The sequence below is a fragment of the Pelophylax lessonae genome (assembly GCF_965119305.1).
Source record: "Pelophylax lessonae genome assembly, chromosome: 10".
Taxonomy (NCBI): domain Eukaryota; kingdom Metazoa; phylum Chordata; class Amphibia; order Anura; family Ranidae; genus Pelophylax; species Pelophylax lessonae.
In genome coordinates, this window is record NC_138777.1 from 162,761,777 (window position 1) to 162,787,093 (window position 25,317).

A 25,317-nucleotide genomic window follows, 5' to 3' on the forward strand; every position below is an offset into this window, starting at 1 on the left:
TGGAGAATTGCATGCACTGTTGCTGATCAAGTCCCTGCCTGCTGCCTGGACTCAACTCCTGTGGACAACTGCGCTTCTAAAACTACAGGTAAGCTTTCTCTATCGCTCATTGACAGACGTAGTCTTCTTGATTCTCAAGAGCTGGGTTATGTTGTCTCCGCAGGAGTAGGACTAGGCAGAAAGACAAAACGTTCTGGCTCCACCTTAGGGGCAGTCCCTGAGGGTATATCCTCCCTCTCTCTGCTACAGGGAATCAGTTTTTTTTCTGTCTAGTCAGGAGTAAGGACCTAAGTTCCTTGCTGGGATCTTTTGGTCCTGGCAAGACTTTTTTTCTTTAAGAAAAAGACATTTTTTAGGTAGTTTTCTCCAGTGTTTTTTTCCTGTGAGATCTTCAAGCAAAAATGCCGGACTGGGCAACACTTGTGGTCACCCCAGCCGGCCTACGAGCGCGCGCAGACCATGGCATTGCGCTTGGTCGGCCGCGACATATTCAAGTAAGTATGCGGGGCCGGGCGACGGGCTGGATGTTGAGATCCAGTGGTCACCCCGATTTCTGCCTACGAGCGCGTGCAGACCAGAGCTCCGCGCTGGGTCGTCCGCGACGGAGTCCCAGTGAAGGGACTGACTTTGCGAGTTAAAAGTCTCGCTTGGACGCCAGGTACCAGAGAGTCGAGGCGTCCACAAACCCCCACCCCGGTGGAGAGGGTATTGTGAAGAGAGGGTGCCTGTCGGTTCGGTATGGTGAGTAAACGTTCCCTTTTTTCCTCGTTATGAGGCAGTATGTATTATGGGCCCCTCCATATATGGTCAGTATATATCTGATACTTACAAGTCCCCCTTGTAATACAGCATGTGTTTGTGGGAAGTGGACTTGGTTTAAGAGCTAACACTCTACCCAGCAGACTGTAACATTACAGCAGACATAGGAGGTATAATCCTACCTTATGTGTAGTGTATCTCTGTAGATCCATAGATCACCTCTTAGCAGAGTGCAGGTGGATGTGCTGGGAAGACGATTTCGGCGGTCCGCCGCCATTTTGCCGTAGACCGAATGCATGTATGTCCTCAGGTCACGCCGGCCGCCATGTTTTTGGAGTCTTATGTCTCTTCTATGGGGGCGGCCATGTTTTGTGAGCCCAGCTACCTCGTGGAGGGCTGGGAACGCCGGAAGGCGTACACAGGGGGCGGAGCCACGCCTTCTACCCGGGAAAAAGCAAACAGCTCCTTCCAGTCTGTGTAAGACAGACGCTGACTGCAGTTGGTTGGAAACTGCACTGCATCGGTTGGTGAGCCTTGGGGGTCCCTCTCTCTCTCTCTGGGATCGAGAAGCAGGTACTCTGAGGGGCGCTATTGCGCTAGGGGGAGACACACAAAAAAAAAAAAAAAAAAAAAGAAAAAGTTTTTTTTTGTTTTGCTGGCAAAGGTGTCCTGTATTAACATGGACCCTGCCACTCATGTATCTCCTCCGGATCCCCTCGAGGGGTCTGCGGGATCCTCCAGCACCCCATTGACAATTGAATCATTGTCAGCTATTATGGAAACTTTTGTGTCCCGGGTGGAAGTGGCTTGTCAGGGACAGGGCGCAAGAAAGCGACCCCCGCCTAACCCCTTATTATCTGAAACCTCGGATTCAGACTCTGAGCCTATTTCTGCAGTTGCAGGTACTTCATCTGGGATTGGTGTCTCGGGTCCTGTCTCTTCAGACAGTGAGGAGGATGTTTCGGCATCCGCCATAGCCCGAGAGGAAGCGTTGGTAAACGCACTCATTGTATCTGTTCAAGAGACCTTAAGGTTACAGGGTATTCCATCGGAAATAGCTGAAACTGAAATCCCTTTTGGGACTAAAAAACGCATCAAAGTGGCGAAGGTTTTTCCATTGCCCAAATGTTTTGGCAATCCAATCGAAGAAGAATGGCGTCTGCCAAAACGCACTTTTACTATTTCTAAACGCATTGACAGGCGTTATCCGTTTGAGGAAACCCTTATTAAGAAATGGACAGAACCACCTGTGGTGGATTCACCAATTGCTAGATTGAATAAAGCCACGGTTATTCCTTTAGAAGACGCTCCGTCTTTTAAAGATCCAGTGGATCGCAAGATAGAAGCTATGTCTCGCACCATGTTTTCCTTGATTGGATCAGCTTTCAGACCTATAATAGCTATTGGTCTGGTTTCGCAGGCTGTAACTGAATGGACCAAGTGGTTACGCCGGGACTTAGAAGAGGTCCCTCAGGCGGTATCAGATTTGTTGGAACAAATGATACAGGGGTTACAGTTTGTGTGTGATGCGGCGTTAGACGCCACTCCATTAATGGCGCGAGCATCAGTCTCAGCAGTGGTTCTCAGGCGTACACTGTGGCTAAAAGGTTGGTTAGCCGACCAAGGTTCCAAAAAAGCATTGGCTAATATCCCCTTTTCAGGAGAGCGTCTATTTGGAGCCAACTTAGATGAGATCATTAAGGATCTCACCGGTGGAAAGAGCACCTTTTTACCGCAAAATTTTAAAGGTAGAGGAACTCGTCAAAGACGAGGGCCTTCTTTTTCTGCTCACAAGAGGTTTTTTCGTCCAGCGGGTGAAAAAACTAAGTCCTCCAAAGCTCCTGCAGGAGGCGTCAGGGGTCGTTGGTCGGGCAAGCAAAAGCCCGCCCCCTCCAGACCTGAAGATAAACCATCCAAAGCCTGAAGGTGCGCCCCCACCCATAACTGGGGTGGGGGGACGTCTTCGCCGGTTCCCGGATCCATGGCTTTCCAGAATCTCGGACAAATGGGTTTGCGAAGTCATAAGGTCAGGGTACAAGATCGAGTTTCGATCTCTCCCACCGGCGCGATTCTTCCCTTCCAATATCCGACTATCCTCAGATCGTTTAGAAGATCTGCGGAGAGCAGTCACAAATTTACTACAACAAGGAGTGGTAGTCCACGTTCCTTGGACAGAACGGTTTCAAGGGTTTTATTCAAACCTGTTTACAATACCCAGGAAAGAGGGCAAAGTGCGTCCAATTCTGGACTTAAGAGCACTCAATTCTTTCGTCAACATAAGAAGATTCAGAATGGAGTCCATTCGCACGGTAGCAGCCTTCCTGCATCCAGGGGATGTCCTAGCGTCCATAGACATCAAGGACGCCTATCTTCACATTCCCATTTTCGCAGGACATCAGCGGTTTCTACGCTTTTCCGTAGAGGAGAACCACTATCAGTTTGTGGCGTTACCTTTCGGTCTCGCCACGGCTCCGCGGGTCTTCACAAAGGTGTTGGCCCCAATGTTGGCACTTCTGCGCCAAAGAGGTATATCGATCCTTGGTTACCTAGACGATCTTCTGCTTCATGCAGAGTCTCCTCAGACCTTGCTACAAAACATAGAAATTACTATGATTTCTTTACAGGAATTCGGGTGGCTGGTGAACCAGCAAAAGTCATTTCTGGTTCCCACCCAGAGGCTCGAATATCTGGGTCTAATCCTAGACACAGTCAGGACAGAGTTTTTCTTCCGGTAGGGAAACTCCAAAAGATTCAATCAGCAGTCCAGTTGTTACTGTCCAACAACTGGTCTTCCCTTCGGACTTGCATGAGGGTTCTGGGGTTGATGGTGGCTTCATTCGAAGCAGTCCCATTTGCCCAGTCTCATACCCGAATTCTTCAGCAAGAGATTCTTCTCAGATGGAATCGGAATCCGGAATCCCTGGACAATCAGATACGATTGAGCAAACAGACCAGAGAGTCTCTGGTTTGGTGGCTTCGGTCTCCGATGCTCAGCCAGGGAAAGTCATTTCTGCCAATATATTGGACGATAGTGACCACGGATGCCAGTCTATCCGGATGGGGAGGAATTCTCGGTCAGTTATCTGTCCAGGGACTTTGGTCCCCGGAAGAATCCAGGTTACCGATAAATGTATTGGAACTGAGAGCGATCAGACTTTGTCTGATTCACTGGACCGAGCAGCTCCAGGGCAGCCCGGTTCGGATCCAGTCGGACAATGCCACGGCCGTGGCTTATGTCAATCACCAGGGGGGCACCAAGAGTGTCCGAGCGGCCAAAGAAGTGGCTTGCATTCTTCGCTGGGCGGAACGATTTGTTCCAGCAATCTCTGCGGTGTTCATTCCGGGGGTGGAGAATTGGCAGGCAGATTATCTCAGCCGTCAGACCCTGGATCAGGGGGAATGGTCCCTCCATCCAGACGTTTTCCACCAGTTGTGCCTACGGTGGGGCACCCCGGATGTGGATCTGTTGGCATCACGATTCAACAGGAAAGTTCAGAGATTCGTGGCTCGCTCCCGCGATCCTCTAGCAGAAACCGCAGACGCACTGATCGCCCCGTGGGGGCAATACCAGCTAATATATGCCTTCCCTCCTCTCGCGTTACTGCCAAGACTTCTTCGCAGGATAGAGGAGGAAGGAATCCCAGTAATCCTGGTAGCTCCGGACTGGCCTCGTCGAGCTTGGTACGCCGACATGGTCAGACTGGTGGCGGACGTCCCGTGGAGACTTCCTCTCAGGGAGGATCTACTGTCTCAGGGACCGATCTTCCATCCTGCTTTACGATCGCTGGCTTTAACGGCCTGGCTATTGAGACCCAGGTGCTGAAGGACAAAGGTTTGTCAGCTTCAGTTATTCCTACTCTAGTTGAAGCAAGGAAAGCGACTTCCAGAAAGATTTATCATCGCACATGGAAGTCCTACATTGCATGGTGTGAACCTTTGGGGTTCCGTCCTCGGTCTTATTCGATTAGTCGAATATTGGCTTTTCTGCAACAAGGGGTTGAGCAGAAACTGGCCTTGAGTACTATCAAGGGTCAGGTCTCAGCATTAGCCATCTTCTTTCAGAAGCCTTTGGCTACTCATTCCTTGGTGCGGAACTTCATCCAGGGGGTGCGACATCTGGCTCCGCCAGTGCACGCGCCGTTACCCCCCTGGGATCTTAATTTAGTGTTGTCGGTTCTTCAGAAACCTCCCTTTGAAGATATTAGGGAGATTCCTCTACCCACGTTGTCCCAGAAGGTGGCCTTCTTGGTGGCTATTACTTCTGCACGCAGGGTGTCAGAACTGGCCGCATTATCTTGTCGTTCACCATATCTGGTGGTTCATAGAGATAAGGTGGTTCTTCGTCCGAATCCATCCTTCCTACCAAAAGTGGTTTCAGAATTTCATCTGAATGAAGAAATTGTATTACCTTCCCTGTGTCCTAAGCCCAGTCATCCTCGGGAGTTTGCTTTACACTCCTTGGATGTGGTCCGGGCGATCAGGGTATACTTGAAAACGACAGACTCGTTTCGCAAGACGGATTCACTTTTTGTGATCCCAGATGGACCCAAAAAGGGGTTGCCTGCATCTGCCGCGACCATTTCCAGATGGATCAGACAGACGGTAGTACAGGCTTATTCTATTAAAGGTCGGGAGCCCCCGTTCCCTGTTAAGGCGCACTCCACTCGGGCACTTAGTGCGTCATGGGCCTTTCGCCATCAGGCGTCAGTGGTCCAGGTGTGCAAGGCGGCTACCTGGTCGTCGGTGCATACCTTTTCTAAACATTATAAAGTTGATGTAATGGCATCGTCTGATGCCTCGTTTGGCCGCAAGGTTTTGCAGGCCGCAATTTGAGGAGACCAGTGGTCTACCTCGAGGGTTTTTTTCCGTTGGAAAATTTTTTCTTTAGTCTCATTCTTTGTTTATAATGAGCCTTTAAAACTTCTAGTTTGGCACTGGTTGGGCCTTCTAGATTGGATTTGATTTTGTCAATCCCACCCCTCATTTGTGGCACTGCTTCTGGATGTCCCAGCTCTTGAGAATCAAGAAGACTACGTCTGTCAATGAGCGATAGAGAAAAATGGATTTTTGTAAGATCTTACCGTAAAATCCTTTTCTCTTAAGCTCATTGACAGACGTAGTACCCGCCCCTCTATCATTGAGTTGGGTTGGGTTAAATTCTCTGTACTGCTTTAAACAGAACTGATTCCCTGTAGCAGAGAGAGGGAGGATATACCCTCAGGGACTGCCCCTAAGGTGGAGCCAGAACGTTTTGTCTTTCTGCCTAGTCCTACTCCTGCGGAGACAACATAACCCAGCTCTTGAGAATCAAGAAGACTACGTCTGTCAATGAGCTTAAGAGAAAAGGATTTTACGGTAAGATCTTACAAAAATCCATTTTTTGTTTACCCTTTGCTCAGCAGAATGTATTGTGGGGTGTAATTCATGGTAATTCATGATATGTGCATGCTATGTGTCTTTGCATGTTGGGCCTCTGTATGTGACCTGACTGTGTAAAAGTCTCACACATGTGGTATCGCCATACTCAGGAGGAGTAGCAGAATATATTTTAGGGTGTCATTTTTGCTATGTACATGCTATGTGTTGGAAATATCTTATAAATGGACAACTTTGTGTAAAAAAAATGCGTTTTCATTTTTTTTCCACATTTTCCGAAAGATTCTGGAAAAAAATGACATGTTCAAAAGACTCATTATGCCTCATAGAATATACGTTGGGGTGTTTGCTTTCCAAAATGGGGTCATTTAGTGGGCTTTTTCATTGTGCTGGTGCTCCAGGGCCTTCAAAAGTGTAATAGGTGGTTGAGAAATGAAAAGTGTATTTTATGCTCCGAGAACGCCTGGAGGTGCTACTTCAATGTTGGACTTCTGTATGTGGCCTGGCTGTAAAAAAGTCTCACACATGTGGTATCGTCATACTCAGGAGGAGTAGCAGAATGTATTTTGGGGTGTCATTTTTGCTATGTACATGCTATGTGTTGGAAATATCTTATAAATGGACAACTTTGTGTAAAAAAAAATGCGTTTTCATTTTTTTTCCACATTTTCCGAAAGATTCTGGAAAAAAATGACATGTTCAAAAGACTCATTATGCCTCATAGAATATACGTTGGGGTGTTTGCTTTCCAAAATGGGGTCATTTAGTGGGCTTTTTCATTGTGCTGGTGCTCCAGGGCCTTCAAAAGTGTAATAGGTGGTTGAGAAATGAAAAGTGTATTTTATGCTCCGAGAACGCCTGGAGGTGCTACTTCAATGTTGGACCTCTGTATGTGGCCTGGCTGTAAAAAAGTCTCACACATGTGGTATCGCCATACTCAGGAGGAGTAGCAGAATGTATTTTGGGGGGTCATTTTTGCTATGTACATGCTATGTGTTGGAAATATCTTATAAATGGACAACTTTGTGTAAAAAAAATGCGTTTTCATTTTTTTTCCACATTTTCCGAAAGATTCTGGAAAAAAATGACATGTTCAAAAGACTCATTATGCCTCATAGATTATACGTTGGGGTGTTTGCTTTCCAAAATGGGGTCATTTAGTGGGCTTTTTCATTGTGCTGGTGCTCCAGGGCCTTCAAAAGTGTAATAGGTGGTTGAGAAATGAAAAGTGTATTTTATGCTCCGAGAACGCCTGGAGGTGCTACTTCAATGTTGGACTTCTGTATGTGGCCTGGCTGTAAAAAAGTCTCACACATGTGGTATCGCCATACTCAGGAGGAGTAGCAGAATGTATTTTGGGGTGTCATTTTTGCTATGTACATGCTATGTGTTGGAAATATCTTATAAATGGACAACTTTGTGTAAAAAAAATGCGTTTTCATTTTTTTTCCACATTTTCCGAAAGATTCTGGAAAAAAATGACATGTTCAAAAGACTCATTATGCCTCATAGATTATACGTTGGGGTGTTTGCTTTCCAAAATGGGGTCATTTAGTGGGCTTTTTCATTGTGCTGGTGCTCCAGGGCCTTCAAAAGTGTAATAGGTGGTTGAGAAATGAAAAGTGTATTTTATGCTCCGAGAACGCCTGGAGGTGCTACTTCAATGTTGGACCTCTGTATGTGGCCAGGCTGTAAAAAAGTCTCACACATGTGGTATCGCCATACTCAGGAGGAGTAGCAGAATGTGTTTTGGGGTGTAGTTGTAAGTATTCATATGCCATGTGAGGGAAATAACCTGTTGAATATGACAATTTTGTAAAAAAAAAAAAAAAAATTAATTTTGCAAAGAATTGTGGGAAAAAATGACAACTTCAAAAAACTCACCATGCCTCTTATTAAATACCTTGGAATGTCTACTTTCCAAAAAGGGGTCATTTGGGGGTCATTTGTACTTTCCTGGCTTGTTAGGGTCTCAAGAAGTGAGATAGGCTGTCAGTACATTAGGTGTGATCAATTTTCAATGATTAGCACCATAACTTGTAGACTCTCTAACTTTCACGCAGACCAAATAATGTACACTTATTTGGGTTATTTTTTACCAAAGATATGTAGAAGTATACATTTTGGCCAAAATTTATGAAGAAAAATTACTAATTTGCAAAATTTTATAACAGAAACTAAAAAAAAAACGTTTTTTTTTTTTAATTTGCGGTCTTTTTTCATTTATAGCGCACAAAATAAAAAGCCCAGCGGTGAATAAATACCATCAAAAGAAAGCTCTATTTCTATGAAAAAAAGGACGAAAAATGTATATGGGTTGAGTGTTGCATGACCGCGCAATTGTCATTCAAAGTGTGAGAGCACTGAAAGCTAAAAATTGGTCTGGATGGGAAGGGGGTTTAAGTGCAAAGTAGGCAAGTGGTTAAACGGACCTCTGGGTCTATCACAGTGCATGTGCATTTATACAGAGACTTGATTACACACAGTTGGATTCTATTTATTAGTCATTTAGGTCAACATTGTATCATTCAGAGATCCTCACTGAACTTCTGGAGAGAGTTTGCTGCACTGAAAGTAAAGGGGCTGAATAATTTTGCACGCCCAATTTTTCCGTTTTTTATTTGTTAACAAAGTTTGAAATATCCAATAAATTTCGTTCCACTTCATGATTGTGTCCCACTTGTTGTTGATTCTTCACAAAAAATTACAGTTTTATATCTTTGTTTGAAGCCTGAAATGTGGCAAAAGGTCGCAAAGTTCAAGGGGGCCGAATACTTTCGCAAGGCACTGTGTGTGTATAATATATATATATATATATATATATATATATATATATATTCACTTAATCACTTCAATGAAGGCCACTTTTACCCCCTTCCTGCCCAGACAAATTTTCAGCTTTCAGTGCCCTCACACAAATGTCAATTGCGTGGTCATACAACACTGTACCCAAATTAATTTTTTATCTTTTTTTTTTTTTTTCACACACATAGAACTTTCTTTTAGTGGTATTTAATCACTGCTGTTTTTTTTATTTTTGTCTAAAAAATATATGAAAAATGTTTTCTATATAGGTAATTGTTCTCCTTCACTGATGTGCGCTGATGAGGCTGAACTGATGGGCACTGAAAGGCTGCACTAATGGGCACTGATGAGGAGGCACTGATAGGCTGCACTAATGAACACTGATGAGGCGGCACTAAAGGGCATTGATGGGGTGGCACTGAAAGGCACTGATGAGGAGGCACTAATATGCAGCACTGATAGGCTTCACTGACAGGTGGCACTTATGAGCAATGATAAGTGGTACTCATGGGCGGCACTAATAGGCACTGAAAGGCAGCGCTGATTGACATAACTGATGGGCACAGATTGGTCCACTGATGGGCACAGACTGGTGTCACTGATAGGCACAGACTGGTGTCACTGATGGGCACAGAGTGGCATCACTGATGGGCAATGTTGAGGCTGCATTGTAATCAGGGTAATGATTACCGTTACATGTAGTCCCTGTGAGGAGATCCCGCTTATCAGCTCTCCTCACCACACACTCTTGTCAGTGTGAGGGAGGAACAGCTGATAAATGGCACTTCCTTGTTTACATGTGATCGACTGTGATTGGACACAGCCGATCACATTGGTAAAGAGCTATGGCTCTTTGCCTAGATCAGGGGTTGCGCCATGTCCCAGGAACACGGCGCACCCATGATCGCCGTGCACCTTAGTTGGGCGCCGCCTTATGACGTCGTCCCAGAATGGGAGCCACACCCCTCCCCCATCATTAGACGGCGGGTGGCAAGTGATTAAAGTCATTTTAAAGTCTCATTTTTCTTTCTTAAAAATAACAAGCATGTTATACTTACCTGCTCTGTATAGTAGTTTTGCACAAAGCAGCCCAGATCCTCCTCTTCTCGGGTCCCTCTTCAGCTCTCCTGGCTCCTCCCTCCTGTTGAGTGCCCCCACAGGGGGCTTGCTATGGGGGCACCTGAGCTGAGCCACAGCTCCCTGTGTCTTTTAAGACATTGGAAATAGGTGATAAATTCTGACACTTGAAATTAATTGAAAACAAGTAATATCAATATACTCTAATTGTGAAAGTGATATAAAGCAATGGTAAAAGGGGATGACAATCCAACCTGTGAAGTGATATAAAATTATAAATGAAAAAAAGTCCTTCAATGCAAAAAAACCCAAAATGGATTAACATAAAAATCTTTAAGTGAAAAAGGAGGAAGAAGTGGCGAGTCCCAGATGGAAGGAACCACAAGTCCCAGTAATTGTGGAATATCCTACAGAGCTTCTGCTGAATGGCACCCGTGATCAGAGAAGATGTAAGGTAGGCTGCTTACCAGATTTCCATGGTCATCTAATTTAATAGATAGACCACATGAACACTTGTCAGTAGGAGCCAATCGCAATGATCCCGCAGGACACTCCTTTAGAATGGCAGATCCAGCTGGAGCAGGTATTATAAGGTCAATCCTCACATGTAAATGGGTAAAGCCCATAGGAAGTAATCCAAGAAGGAAAAAATGCACATAGCGTAATACCGTAACAATAAGCCAATTTATTAAAAAAAGATTTGCACTTACTAAAAACATAGTGCTCAAGCAGGAAGCAATAATCCAGTACACTAAGATCCAAGTTGCGGTGTCCCGCGTGTAACAGATAAAAATCTCTGGCCGGCGTTGGGGGCGTGGCTTTGACGTATCCGGAACCGCCGGATACGCCTACAGAGTGGCTGCGGAACCTTCTAAGTTACAGCCCCTGTCTGCGCTTACAGTAGTCTTGGAAAGCCTGGTGTCAAAGGTAGATTTTGTATGTAAAAGTGTTATTAGCCACAAACTTCCTCTGCCTTCATCCCCTTCAGTAGTTTCCTCAGATTCTGAGGCAGATATGGCCGCCGCAGACACACCCCACCCTGAGAGGTCGGTTTCTTTGCATTCTGATGGTGAAGAGGACCTGTCCTCGTCTGCCGCCGCTCAGGAATGCGCATTGGTGGAAGCACTTGTAGTTTCAGTGCGTGAAACTTTAAACTTGGCAGATTAATCTACAATGTCGGATTCGCAGGTGTCTTTTGATTCCCGAAAATCGGGCAAGGTGTTTCCTTATGTAGCAGGTTTTCCAGGCATTGGGCCTGATGTGGGTCTGCCATTGTTACCGGTTACCTCTCCAGCCCATGTGAGCTGCGACCCTGGGTGTGAGAACTGAGACATTGACAACTCCGAAATCTTGGTTTTGTGGTTCTATTGTAGATAAAGGGGATGGGAGAAGGGATGAGTGGAATACTCCTTTAGGCTTAACTAAATACAATTCGGGACTTTATCCAGAAAATGTCTGTTAACGCTGCCTTGACGCCAGCCGATGCTAGCCAGCGCTCACTGACATTTAGAACACACTATATCTTGACGGAAGTGCTGAATCCTTGACTCTGGGTCCAGAAGACTCAGGACTGTGGAGCATAGAACTACTGACACTGCTGCACTGCAAAGTCACTGACCACCCTCTCCAGCCCGGCACTGGCTTGAGGTAGCTTGCTGTGAATTACTGTATAGCTGCAACTCTCAACTGGTACTCTGCACAATTCAGGGCCCAAACCGCCCCCTTTACTCTCTTCAGGGTCCACTAAATATGTACCCCCTTTGCTACTTCAGGGTCCTCAACCTAGGTACCCCCTTTACAGCTAGCTGACACTGGATCCCAGAACCTCCTCCGGAGTGGTCTCCTCTAACTCTCCAGGCAGACCCCAGGGGCAATCCTCAGTACTCACGACCTGTTTAGGCTTTCCTGGGACTGAACCCCTCTCGCTCTCCGCTGGTTCTCGACACACTGGATCCCCTCAGCTCAACTCAGCACTCCCTGGATTCTCGGGAGACATCCTATTCCTCAGACAGGAGGAGAGACAGCCATTCTCTCTCTCCTGGGGACTCTGCTCCTGCCAAAGATGCCGGGTCATGCGCTTCCCCGAAACTTTTACCCACTCACAGAATCCTTTGCAGCATAATCTGCCTTCTGGGGTAGTTACAAGCTTGAATGTGTTCCCTGATTGGGCTTCCTCCACTACCCTATGAGAAGCCTCTCACAGGAGCCAGTGGAGAGACTTTCCCTTCAGCAGGCACACCTGGAAACCATGACATCCTAACCAGAAGAAATCATGGCCCTGCTGTTAGGCAGACAAGGCCCACTATACATTTACCTAGCACCTACCTGTAGGGTGCTACACTTGTCCGGAGATTTTTGTCAATGAACAATGGCGGCGCATCAAGCACATGCTAGTGGTGCCTAATCGCTTTAAACGCCGTTATCCTTTTGCAGATGCAGTTTCCACTAGGTGGACCGTGCCACCAAAGGTGGATCACCAGGTTTCCAGGCTGAATAAGTCTACTGTGGTTCCGGTGTAAGAATCCCGGCCTTTACAGACTCTGTGGAGTCTCTGTCCTGCCATCTACACGTGCTAGCGCGTTCCATATTGAAACCAATATTTGTGAATGTTATGGTGTCACAGACGGTTACTGAACGGATGAAGTTACTAAAAGGTAACTTGGAAGCTGAGCAGCTTCACCCAGTGGTGCTGGAACTAATGGACCAGATGGCTCAAGCCCTGGTGTTCATGTGTGATGCGTCCTTGGATGTGGCTTCCCTAGTGGCCAGAGTGTCGGCAGTGGGGATTGCGATTAGACGCATGGTGTGGTTGAAAAGCTGGTCTGCGGACCAGACTTCCAAAAAGGCTTTGATGGATCTTCCCTTTATGAGGGAGAGGTTGTTTGGATCCTCTGTGGACGAGTTGATCAAAGGCCTTACGGTTGTGAAGAGTACTATTCTTCCTCAGTCCTCTAAGGGCAAAGTGCCACGTCATAGACGGGAAGCTTCCTTTACTGCTCATAAGTGTCTTTTTCGTACCTCTGGGTCACAAGAAAAAGGGAAGCTGTTCAGGTCTTCTGGGAGTTCCAAGAAGCCATGGTCAGGTAAATCAAAGACTGGCCAGTCCAGGTCTGCAGACAAATACTCTGCATGAAGGGGTGCCCTCACCCGCTTCTAGGGTGGGGGGACGTCTTTGCTTCTTTCCGGGACCTTGGACTTCTTTGATTCAGGACAAATGGGTTCGTGAACTGATCCGATCAGGGTACAAGATCAAATTCCAGTCTCGTCCGTCGGACAGATTCTTCCGGTCCAATCTGTGCCTATCTCCAGGGGTGATTGTGCCAGTTCCCTCTCAGGAACACTTTCAGGGGTTTTATTCAAACCTGTTTACTGTGCCCAGAAAAGAAGGCAAAGTGCGTCCAATTCTGGACTTCAAGGCTCTGAACCGCTTCATGCGGGTACAGAGGTTTCGCATGGAACCCATTCGAACAGTAGTGGCGTCACTACACCAGGGAGACCTTTTGGCCTCCATAGATATCAAGCACGCATATTTGCACATCCCTATCAACGCTGGACACCAGTGGTTTCTTCGCTTTGCCGTAGCAGAAGAGCATTATTAATTTGTTATAGTAATGGAAATTTCTGCGCTGATATAGATTAAAAAATGAAATTATGAGAATGAAAAGCAAGCTGCTGCACATAAGGAATCATAGAAAAACCCCTAAATGGAAAATTGGTATCAAGAATGTGCTGCGCTGTGAATAGTGATTATTACAAATTATACCATTCGTGTTCAAAAAATTAAAAAGTACATTGAATCATATAAATAACTCAAAACATAAATTAAACAGTCCGTACAATAAGAAGTGAAAAAAAGAGGATTTTGAATCCAAAAAAAGTCCACAGTGATATAGTGTATAAATAGAAGATTAAGAGGATCAGCCACAAGTCCCAGTGATCATTAAATCAACACGGCACTTTAGGGATGAGAGGAACACCGATGTGCAAGTCACCAAGTAATTGAATAAGTTAGCAGCTTACCAGAGTAAGTGGGTCACTCAAATCAATGAGTAAACCTGTATGAGCTTATTTGATGGTAATACCAGGAGTAGCCACAGGGTGTACCCTCACCGACTCAAACCAGATATCCACATAATGGAAACCAGTCCTTTGCAAAGGGAGATTCTTGTTAAATGGAACAAGGATCCAAAGTCCTTGTATACTTTGATTCAGTTGAGCCACAACACAAGATCTGCTCTATTATGGTCGCTTCATTCTCCATCACTATGCTAGGGCAAGTCCTTCCTCCTGTTGTTTTGGACGGTGGTAACCATGGACGCCAGCCTGTCGGGCTGGGGCGGGGCACTGGGGAAGCTCTGTGCCCAGGGAACCTGGACAGTAGAAGAGTCCAAACCGCCGATAAATGTTTGGAGCTCTGAGCATTAAAGCTTTGTCTGAGCCACTGGATGACTCGTCTGCAAGATTGTCTGGTTTGGATTCAATTGGACAATGCCACAGCTGTGGCTTACATCAATCACCAGGGGGCACCAAGAGTGTCATGGCGGCCAGGGAGGTGGCCAAAATTTTGTCCTAGGCAGAACAGTTTGTACCAGCCCTCTCTGCTGTGCACATCCCAGGTGTGGAGAACTGGCAAGCGGATTACCTGAGTAGTTTTGGATCAAGGGGAGTGGTCCCTACACCCGGAGGTGTTTCATCTCCTGTGTGTCTGGTGGCGAACACCTGAGGTCCATCTGTTTGCTTCTCGACTCAACAAGAAGGTGCAGAGGTTCGTAGCCAGATCTTGAGATCCTCTGGCTGATGCCACAGACACACTGGTGGCTCCTTGGGGTCGGCATCAGCTGATTTATGTCTTTCCTCCACTGAAACTTCGGCCGAGGCTTCTACGCAGGGTAGAGGTGGAAGGGATCCCGGTCATTCTGGTGGCTCCAGACTGGCCTCTCCAGTCTTGGTACGCAGACCTAGTAAGGTTGGTCACTAGTAAGATTTGTCACCGATGCTCCTTGGAAATTTTCTCTGGGTATAGAGCGGGTATTTTTGGATATAGCTGAATGATCCTTCCTCTGGCTTCTTAATACCCTTCTGTATAGGGGAAGATGTATTGGACGGCCAGTGGTGATCCCAGATGTCCCAAAGGAGAACCAGGTTATGTAGGGTCCTCTCCTAGTAGTATGGGGTCTGGCGGTCCGTGGGTGAAGCCAGAGGAAGGATCATTCAGCTATATCCAAAAATACCCGCTCTGTACCCCTGTGTGGGGTGGGTATATCTGGTTAGTAGGTCTTTTTATTAGGGGTCACCCCGCACCTCGCCAGTCACCCACCTTGGGGGTTACCGTAAGGTCATTTTTCACTTTGTTGGCACATCCACCAATATACGGACTATTTTCTTTTTCGTTTTTTCTTTTTTCTAAATTATTGGCCTATTGGACATTATCTCCCGCCACACTTTTCTAATCAATTCTCTGTACACTAATTTTTATTTATTTGGTGTATCATTCACTTATTGTATTTCCATAGCATATTCTTATGCTTATTCAATCACCACACATTCCTTATTAGCATACTTTTATGCTTCTATTTTATTTCTTTTTTTTAAGGCTACTATTCAGCACTTACTGTCCACATTTATTTCGCCCAAGCACCTTCTTTATTTATTTAACATTTATTTATTTATTGAGACACTGTTTTTTGCACTTGGTTACACCTCCTGCTGGTCATATATATATTTGTTTGTATTGCATTTTACTAGGTGCTGTATACACATCATATTTTCCGAATTTATTAAGTAATTGGTCTTGATAAGCACCTTGCACTTTGTCACGCCTTTGTTGGACATTCACTACTACTGCACTATATTTATTGTCAATTGTATTTATATTGTACATATATTTTTTATTATTTATCTATTTTATATATCAATATTTGTGTGTGTCAACAACACATCCACAGTTTTTACACTTATTTATCCCACTGTTTTGCACTTTATAGATCAAGCAGTGCCAATACCCCAATTTTTATACATCATAACAGGACTATATACTCACCCTAGAACTTCTGTGTGGCGTTGCAACACCAAATTGTTACAAGAGACTCTTCCCAACTGCACACTTTCCCAACACTTACAAGACTTCTTTCTGACTAATGCCCCCTCTTTGTCTAAAAGAATCTTCTTGTGGAATGCCCATAAGGCGTACTTGAGAGGAATCCTTATTCAGTTAGGTGCGAGAGCGAAAAAGGCGTATAATAAAAAGCTCAAGGACCTTTTACATGACCTGCGTACCCTAGAAACCAACAACAAAAACAACCCGACTTTTAGGAACCAACAAGATCTAACCGACTTTCATAGAGATCTCAGAACCCACTTAATAGAACAGCATGACTGGTACTTAAAAAGACTTTAAAAATGTGTTTCTACATGTCCGACAACAAACCAGGGAAGTTTTTAGCCTGTAGACTAAAGCAGAGGCAAGCAATGACCAAGATCTCTCATCTTATCCATTCTTCGGATAAACAAAAGGTGGTCAATCCGCAGTCCATAGCGGACATGTTTGCTAACTAATAAGCAGACCTGTATAATCTAAAACATACCCCACAACCATCTGACCAGGACATTGATGCATTCCTTTCTTCCATAGACCTCCCTTCCCTAACATCGGAAAAACTACAGACATTGAATGCCCCGTTTACGTAGCGGGAGATCCTAACTACTATAAAATGTCTTCCCAAATACAAATCACCTGGACCAGACGGGTTCCCAAAAGAATATTACAAAACATTCCCTGAGATTCTGGCTCCTTATCTCACTGACCTATTCAATACTGCGGCCTCAACCGCTGACTTTCCACCCGAGATGCTGAGGGCCCACGTGGTGACTCTCCCTAAACCTTGCAAGGACCCAACTACACCCTCAAATTTTAGGTCGATCTCTCTCCTTAACTCGGTTATCAAGTTGTATGCTAAGATCATTGCACACCCCTTAACACACATTATCCCCACGCTAGTTCAACCTGACGAAATGGGATTCACCTCTGGCAGGCAGTCTTCCGACGCCACCAGGCGTGTAATAGATATCTTGCACTACGCCGAAACTCGGGTGTCTTCTCTGCTTCTATATAGTGATGTGGAGAAGGCATTCGACAGAGTGCATTGGACGTATATGACCCACGTTCTCCATATATTCAGATTTTGCGGCAGTGCACTGACAGCCATCCAAGCCTTGTATTCCCATCCCTCGGCCCAGGTATACACGTCTGGTATGTTATCAAAACCCTTCCCTATCACAAACGGTACACGACAAGGGTGCCCCTGTCACCGTCTATTTTCAACCTGTTGATTGAACCTTTGGCTGAAAAAATACGCTCTCACCCCTCTATCCAAGGCTTCGAAGCACTAAGCTGCATAAGATTAATCTGTTTGCAGATTACCTAATTCTCCTGCTCACGAATCCTCAAACATCCCTGCCTAGTGCTCACAAAATCCTTTGCTAATTTAGTAAAATTTCATACTATAAGGTGAATTTCGCTAAATCATTGATCTTAAATTTACAGGTACCTACACATATTAAAACAGTCTTTCAAACTCAACTCCCATACCAATGGACATCAGATGGGATCCCTTACCTGGGGGTCACACTGACGCCCAAAGTGTCCTCTTTAGCCCAGGCAAACTATGGACCCGATACACAAATTGACCAAGGCAGTAAATCTTTCGTGGTCTGGTCGGCTTGCATCCTAAAAAATGATGATTCTTCCCCAAATTCTTTATGTCTTTCGATCTCTTCCAAAAGGCCCCGAGTCTCTCGCTCTGGCTTGCTTAAGCATAGAAACGTAGGAGGTATGGTCCTAGTACATCTCAAAGATTACTACTGGGCATCACAACTGGTTTATCTGAAACATTGGTTCACCCATTCCTTAGACACCCCCTGGTTGGAAATAGAATGAGCGATCGTACCAAACAATAACATGCTCTCCCTGCTTCTTGCTGACAAATGGAAACCGCAAAACTCTACAGAGTGGTTTTTACCCACAAGAACATCCCTCTTAGCTTGGAGAGAATTACTGAAAACCCAGATCCATTCCAGTCAATATCATGTTGTACCTTTACCCACTCAAATCCTGGCCCACCTGATCCCTGATATTCCAATACCTGCTTACTCGCAAAGGGCATCGCTACCAGTACTGACCTACTGGATGCTAACACCCCCAAATCTCTTGCATGACTACTGAAAGAATATAACCTCCCTAACCATCATTATTTCACTCTTATGCGTATATCCCAATACCTAACCCACTATCCTCCCCTTGAGATAAGAATACACACCAAAATATGGTACTACTTGACAGTCCCAAAAACCACATAAGGTGGTATAACGCTCTTCTACACTTCTATACAGAATAAGTAGACTTTTATCAAACCCAATGCTATGGTACAATGGGAACAAGATCTACACCAACAGTTTACAGAGGAACAACGACTCAAAGCCATTCGCTCCGTGTATGCAGCATCACACAATGCTATTCCCTGGGAACTGGCTTATAAGATATCAAATAGATGGTATTACTCCCCACTGATAATGTCTAAATTCCCCTTCAACAACTCCCCTCTATGCTGGGGAGATTGTGGGAACATTGGACCTTTTATACCACATCCTCTGGGAGTGTAAGAGCCTAACTAGCTTCTGGTGTAGAGTATCCACCATAATTTCAGATATCACAGGAATCTTAACTCCGCTGACCCCTGCCTTAGCACTACTAAACTTAGAAATAGAACAATGGCTGAAAGAATTCCGCACTGTCATTAGCCACATTCTCTTGGCAGCAAGGACTTTGATATTGAGACACTGGAAATCCAAAACACCCCCAAATCCCTCTGAAGTACTTTCTTTAGTTAAAACTAACTCCTCCTATGAGAAGGCACTTGCACTAAGCGATAACTCTCACCTAGCCTTTACGAAAGACTGGAAACCCTGGAACTTGTGGAGCTCTCATCCCAGCTTTTGAATACAGTCTCTTGATTTGTTAACAGTTTTACATTACCATGATTCTTGTGAACTATATAACCTTAATGTGGTACCTACTGTTGTGCTGAATATTATGATGCCTAACCATCTGTTGTTTATACTGTGCACATCACTTGAGCTATGTTGATATGTTGATATGTACACACATCTCTTGTATGTTTAAAATTTCTCAAATAAAAATATTGAAACAGAAAATCAGATGCTTTTTTTGTCCCTACTGAGGGTCCTCGTAAGGGATTGGCTGCGTCTGCTGCGACCATTTCCAGATGGATCAGGCAGACAGTAGTTCAGGCTTTACAAACACAAAAATGATAACCGTGCTAGTGAAATGTTTAAGCAGCAACTTCAAGTGAGACAACACAATAAACAGTATAAATATATATAAGTTGCGCTATAGATAAAGTGATAAATATAAAAAAAATATTAATAAATTCACATATAAACGTGACTAAAAAATGTATTGATACTTAAAATTGACATGCATGTATTACAAATAATACAAAATGATTGTATATATATATATAGATAAAAAAAATTATCTGTGCATATGAATGAATGATTCTTCACAAAAAATTACAGTTTTATATATTTATGTTTGAAGCCTGAAATGTGGCAAAAGGTCAAAGTTCAAGGGGGCCGAATACTTTCGCAAGGCACTGTATATATATTTATTTGGTTGTTCCGGCTTATTCGCTGAAGGGTCAGGTTCCTCCTTTCCCAGTGAAGGTGCATTCTGCTAGAGCGCTGAGTGCCTCTTGGGCTTTTCATCATCAGGCGTCAGTGATGCAAGTTTGCAAGGTGACAACTTTGTACTTACCGTAAAATCCTTTTCTCTGAAGTTCATCTACAGACGTAGCACCCGCCCCTCTGCTTCTGAGTGTATGGGGTTTCTTGTCTTCTAAACAATGCTTGCAACAAAACTAGAGGCTGTAGCACAGTGTGTGGGGTTATGCCTGCAGGGACAGCCCCCATAGGCATGGTAAAGCTTTTTCCTTCCTAGTGTTCTATTCCTGATGGGAGGAGCATAACCCAATGGTCTAAAAAAGATATGTAGCTGCGTCTGTCGATGAACTTCAGAGAAACGGATTTTACGGTAAGTACAAAAATCCAGTTTTTTAAAATACTACACTATTGGATTGGATAACCTAATATGCAAACTGACATTCTCGTTCCAGTGACATCTAAAGAAAGGGGAGAAAGTGGCCTCCAATATTGTAGTATTTTATTTATGCAAAAACTGCACTTGTATATGGTTAAAATCAATACGCTTATTATAGAAGAGTACAATACCTTCATTAAATGTAACCATATTGCTTCACTTAGGGATGCCTCTCTTCTCTTTTATGCTCTGTAGCTCCTGCTGGATTTTGCTTGTAATCCCCTTGTGGAGGTGCCATTTGTGGATGGACATTTTATGGTTAAAGGGGCGCCATTTGTGGATGGACATTTTATGGCTAAACCTATCACATTGCTATAATCTTTTTATATGGACTATAAACTGAAGAACTTATAAATAAATTATTGTGGAACTAATCATCTGAGTTTCCAATTTTTTCTTTTGGAAAATTTGCTTTGATATACGATTGCTTTGGATTACAATCATGTTTCTGGAAAGAATTATGCTTGCAATCCAAGGTTTTACTGTATATAGAAACATTTAAATACGCAGAAAGGGAAAATGGCACCTTAAAGTATATTTTATGCAAAACATATAAAAAGTCACATGAAAACTATAAAAAAAACTTCTATATATGTATATACATAGATAATCAGATGGTACACTCGCGTTTTGATACAGAATCGTGATGCAAATGAAACTAAAAGATGAAAAATAAAAGGTGAAAAAGTGTAAATGAGCCGATTTTAAACTGACATTCTAAAATGTATTGAAACAACCTGATGCATTAAAAGACATAAAATATATGTGTATATGTATGTGTGTGTGTGTATATATGTATGTATATATATATATATATATATATATATATATATATATACATACATATATATATATATATATATATTTGACCAATACTCCCATTAACAGCCCTCCTTCCCCCTACAGGATATCTGTACAAGAGACTAAGTTACACTGTATCCTCAAATAAACAAATGCTGCTTAGCTTTTATGTTTTATCATTCCTAGGTAGTTGATGGGTTCTTTATCAAGCGTACCAAAGATGTTCGGGAATCTGCAGCCTACTTGACTATAATGACCCGCTATCTACAGAACTTGTATATGGTAAGATGAAGTCCATTCGGGAAATTTCGTGATCATCTCTCACTCCAATGCAAGCTAAGAGCTAGCCTTATAAAGTATCTCTATTCTTTTGATTTGCATTTCATAGACCTACTGTTATGTGTGCTGCCTAGCGCTAGTTTCTAATTGTAGATATTTACAGAACAAAACCCTGCTGAGCTGCACTAAAGAGGAAGCCAGTAAATGTCATCGTGCCATGCAACATGATGCCCAGAGCTGCATTCTGATGGAGTTTAAAGAATTTAATGAAGGGGCCATGAAGAATAAGGTAATGCTGTTTGATTTGTTGCCTCACACTTTAATAAGCTCCTATGTAATAAATATGTGTTGTGTCTGCTTGTGTACTGATCAGCATTGCTGCTTAGAAAGATACCCCAAGTTTTTTTTACTGCTTTATTTCCTTTTGCTTCTGGAAGCTTTAAATATCTGCACACTCAGGGGAATTAATGAAGAGTATCTTTGACACTCTTAAGAATTCAGTATTGTCTCCCCATGACAAATGTCAGTGCTTGCTCCAAATCCATTTATCCATTAGTAACAGGTACATGAATTTGGAGCAAGCACCTGCATTTGTTGTGTGGAGGCGCAATGAGACCAGAATGTCCATATAGACACTCAGTCCTCACTGCAGCGGAGCTCCCTCAATGCCGATGTACCGGTCATACAGAAAGTGCAGCAGAGTTTTCTAGCTGAGTGGGTTGAGCCTGATCGGAATTCAGAGATACAAGTTCCGCATCAGATTCACTACCCTTGTGATTGACAGCAGACAGCAGCCCTTTTTGGGCTGTAAATAAGCTGAAGTGTTGGTGTCCCATGTGAGCCTCAGATCCCCAGATGATTTTTTCTACAGAGAAACCTGTTGGGAGAGGACTTACACGTGACATTGTTCCGCAAGTCGGGCTGACTGCTTGAACCTGCTGGCTGTAATACATGCTGTTTTATTCCTTTGAGATTGTAAGTGTAATTTCATTGTTTTAATAAAATCAATTGGTGAAATACTACACTATGTGGATCTCTCTCTGTACTTTATTCCTCTCTATGGAGTTAGTTTTGCTATAGGAGTTTTGGGGAGCTTTTGTATTCCAGATTGTGGTATATATGGCTGCTTTGCAGCAAGGTGTTCAGTGATCTCCTTGTGGGATCAGAGCAGCTGATAAGGATCTCATTTAACTGTTTGTGGTGATTTCTTTTGGTAGCACTTTTCATGGTGGTGCACATTATTATCATTTTTTCACCGCAAGAGAGAAGAAATGCTGATGTTTTGGAACTTGGCACTTTTTGCACTTTATAAAACATTTGCACTATCATTTTTGCACAAGTCTTGCACATTATATATGGACTTGATTTATATTGATCTGTTAATATAAGATGAGTTTATTTTAATTTTAAGGCACTTTACTGTGTTTCTTATGAGATGTATTAATTTGTATAAGAACAGTGCACTTTGGAATATTGTTTTATTGTAGTATGGAATCTGCCTGCTGTCAATCACAAGGAGAGCATGGACTGTGACTTGCCGCCCTACTACACAGTGTACAAAGACAGGCACTTTCTGCCTGTCTCTGTACACCAACTTACAATTAGTCTTAAATACCTCCCATTATTCAAACAGAAATGGGTGTCCAAATGCTCTACTAAATTACCCCACAATTTTTAGTGAAAATACCATCATCTTCTATTTTCATGCTGACGATGAAAGGGCATAATTTATGTTACAAACATTTCAGATAAATAAGACTGGTAAGGCTTCAATAGCATGTCATGTCTACTCATTGACAGATGTATTCTACAGATGCAATCACTATTTTTATTTTGCATTTATCTTTAATATCATGTTATTAGTCAGTATGGATGTTTACTGGAAATTACAGGTTTTTTTTTGTTGTGGTACATAAATGCTTGCTTTGTGGCCAAGTACCTATTTTCCGAATGCTGAGTAATGGAGGAAAATATAGGTTTACAGCTTTACCAAGATATGAAACATTTTCTAATGTTGCTTCTATAGACCCCATTATGTCCATCTCTTGTGTGACACTGTGTTTCCGCTACAGGCTCAGACTGTGAAAGAGGTGTTTGCTCGGCAGCTAATGCAGATTAGTGGTGTGAGTGGAGAGAAGGCCGCAGCTATCCTGGAAAGATACAACACTCCAGCCAGGTAAAATACAATTGCATGTACACTTTGCAGTGCTGCATGAATACTAGCAGTGTTTATCAAACTGGTCCTCATGGATCAGGCAAGTTTTCCATCTCTCTTTACTAAATCACAAGTGAAATATGTAGTTTTCTTCTTGTATTGCTGCTGATTTATACAATTGTACCACTTTTTGAAACTTTACTGTGAATAACCTGTCATTGGTTCAAAGAACCTGAGTCTGGAGATACTGGGTTAAAGGATATAACTTTACTTGTAGTGTTACTAAACCCAGGACCCTGCATTCACTATAGCTGGTCTCCCACAGTACACGGAATGTGGAAATGCAATTATTTTAGTAAATATAAATTGCTAAATACCTTTTCTTATCAGCAGTATATATAGCAGTCTTGTGACTTCTATCTATCAGTGCACTGTCAAGCACTTGTTAAAGCTTGTTGGAGGAGTTTTCATTCTCCTCTGACTATCCTATATGACTGCATGACCCCTGGACAGTGCTGATTGGCACTGTGCTAATCACATGCACCCTCCCAAAAAAAAAAAAAAAACACTCTAGCAATACACATATGTGCAGAGTTCGCCCAAGGCTATGTACTATCAGCAGATGGATTGGGGACAGTAAAATAGGGAGAGGATCAGAGAAGACAGGATTAAACAGCCTTTTCACAAAATGCAGTAGATTAACCCCTTCGGTTCCACAGGGAGTATAACAAGCATGCTTTACTGCATATATAGACTGATTTTACTGCTGTGGGTTGGATTTTTTGGTAGTTTGTAGGAGGATAGATGTCTTTTCTTCTGCTCTGCTGGGAAAAGTCTTAAAAGTTTTTTTGATAGCTTTTCTCTTTTTTTGTTCCCCTAAAATTGACTTCAATCAAGATTCCTCACTACACCACTGCTTGAGCTGGTCTCAACATTTCTGCTGTTCGGATTAGCCCCACCTCACCCTAGCTATGGAGTGCTGTACCTTGACTTCTCTGGACTGGAGGTTGCAGAGCCAGCCTGGAAGTGACCTTTGGGAACTGGGTTCCGCTTGTATGGCGCATTTCAGATCCAATAGTGGTCTGTTTGTGGTACTCTCCGGTTAAAGAGCTGTTGTCATTACCTCAGCCCTTTCGCTGTTCTAAAGACTTTGTTGAGTAGGCCAACCAAGCGAAGCGCTAGAAACAACTTTGTTTTGCACCATTAGACACTTTGTGAAATTCCCACTACCAATGGTAGTTTGGTGTTAACCCTGGGGATTGAACTCTGAAGTCTGGGCTCTTTCTCACTAATAAGCCTAGAGCAAGCATCTTGTTGCTGCTCCTACTTTGCAAAAAAGCCTTGAGGAACTCTGATCTCAAGTCCGTTCCTCTTGCCTACCTACAGTGACCCTGGTTATCTCCGGTCATCTGAACCTCAGCGGCTACCAGAAGCTTGGGCTTTTTGAGTACCTGAGCTCTTGATTCGTACCTTGAGCCTAGATTCATTACCTACAGTCAGTCGAAGTATGTCTGTATATACAGTCAGGTCTATAAATATTGTGACATCGACACAATTCTAATCTTTTTAGCTCTATACACCACCACAATGGATTTGAAATGAAACAAACAAGATGTGCTTTAACTGCAGACTTTCAGCTTTAATTTGAGGGTATTTACATCCAAATCAGGTGAACGGTGTAGGAATTACAACAGTTTGTATATGTGCCTCCCACTTTTTAAGGGACCAAACGTAATGGGACAGATTAACAATCATAAATCAAACTTTCACTTTTTAATACTTGGTTGCAAATCCTTTGCAGTCAATTACAGCCTGAAGTCTGGAATGCATAGACATCACCAGACGCTGGGTTTCATCCCTGGTGATGCTCTGCCAGGCCTCTACTGCAACT

At 43.5% G+C, this 25,317-nt stretch overlaps 1 protein-coding gene across 1 annotated transcript in view; it reads left to right on the top strand.

Annotated features, from left to right (window-relative positions):
- MUS81 (MUS81 structure-specific endonuclease subunit) overlaps positions 1 to 25,317 on the top strand; it is a 235,989-nt gene that overhangs the window by 193,280 nt on the left and 17,392 nt on the right. The window contains exons 12-14 of the mRNA XM_082269643.1: positions 21,179 to 21,274; positions 21,435 to 21,560; positions 23,344 to 23,447. Of these exons, the coding sequence (XP_082125769.1) occupies positions 21,179 to 21,274; positions 21,435 to 21,560; positions 23,344 to 23,447 (326 nt within the window). The remainder of the gene's footprint in view (positions 1 to 21,178; positions 21,275 to 21,434; positions 21,561 to 23,343; positions 23,448 to 25,317) is intronic.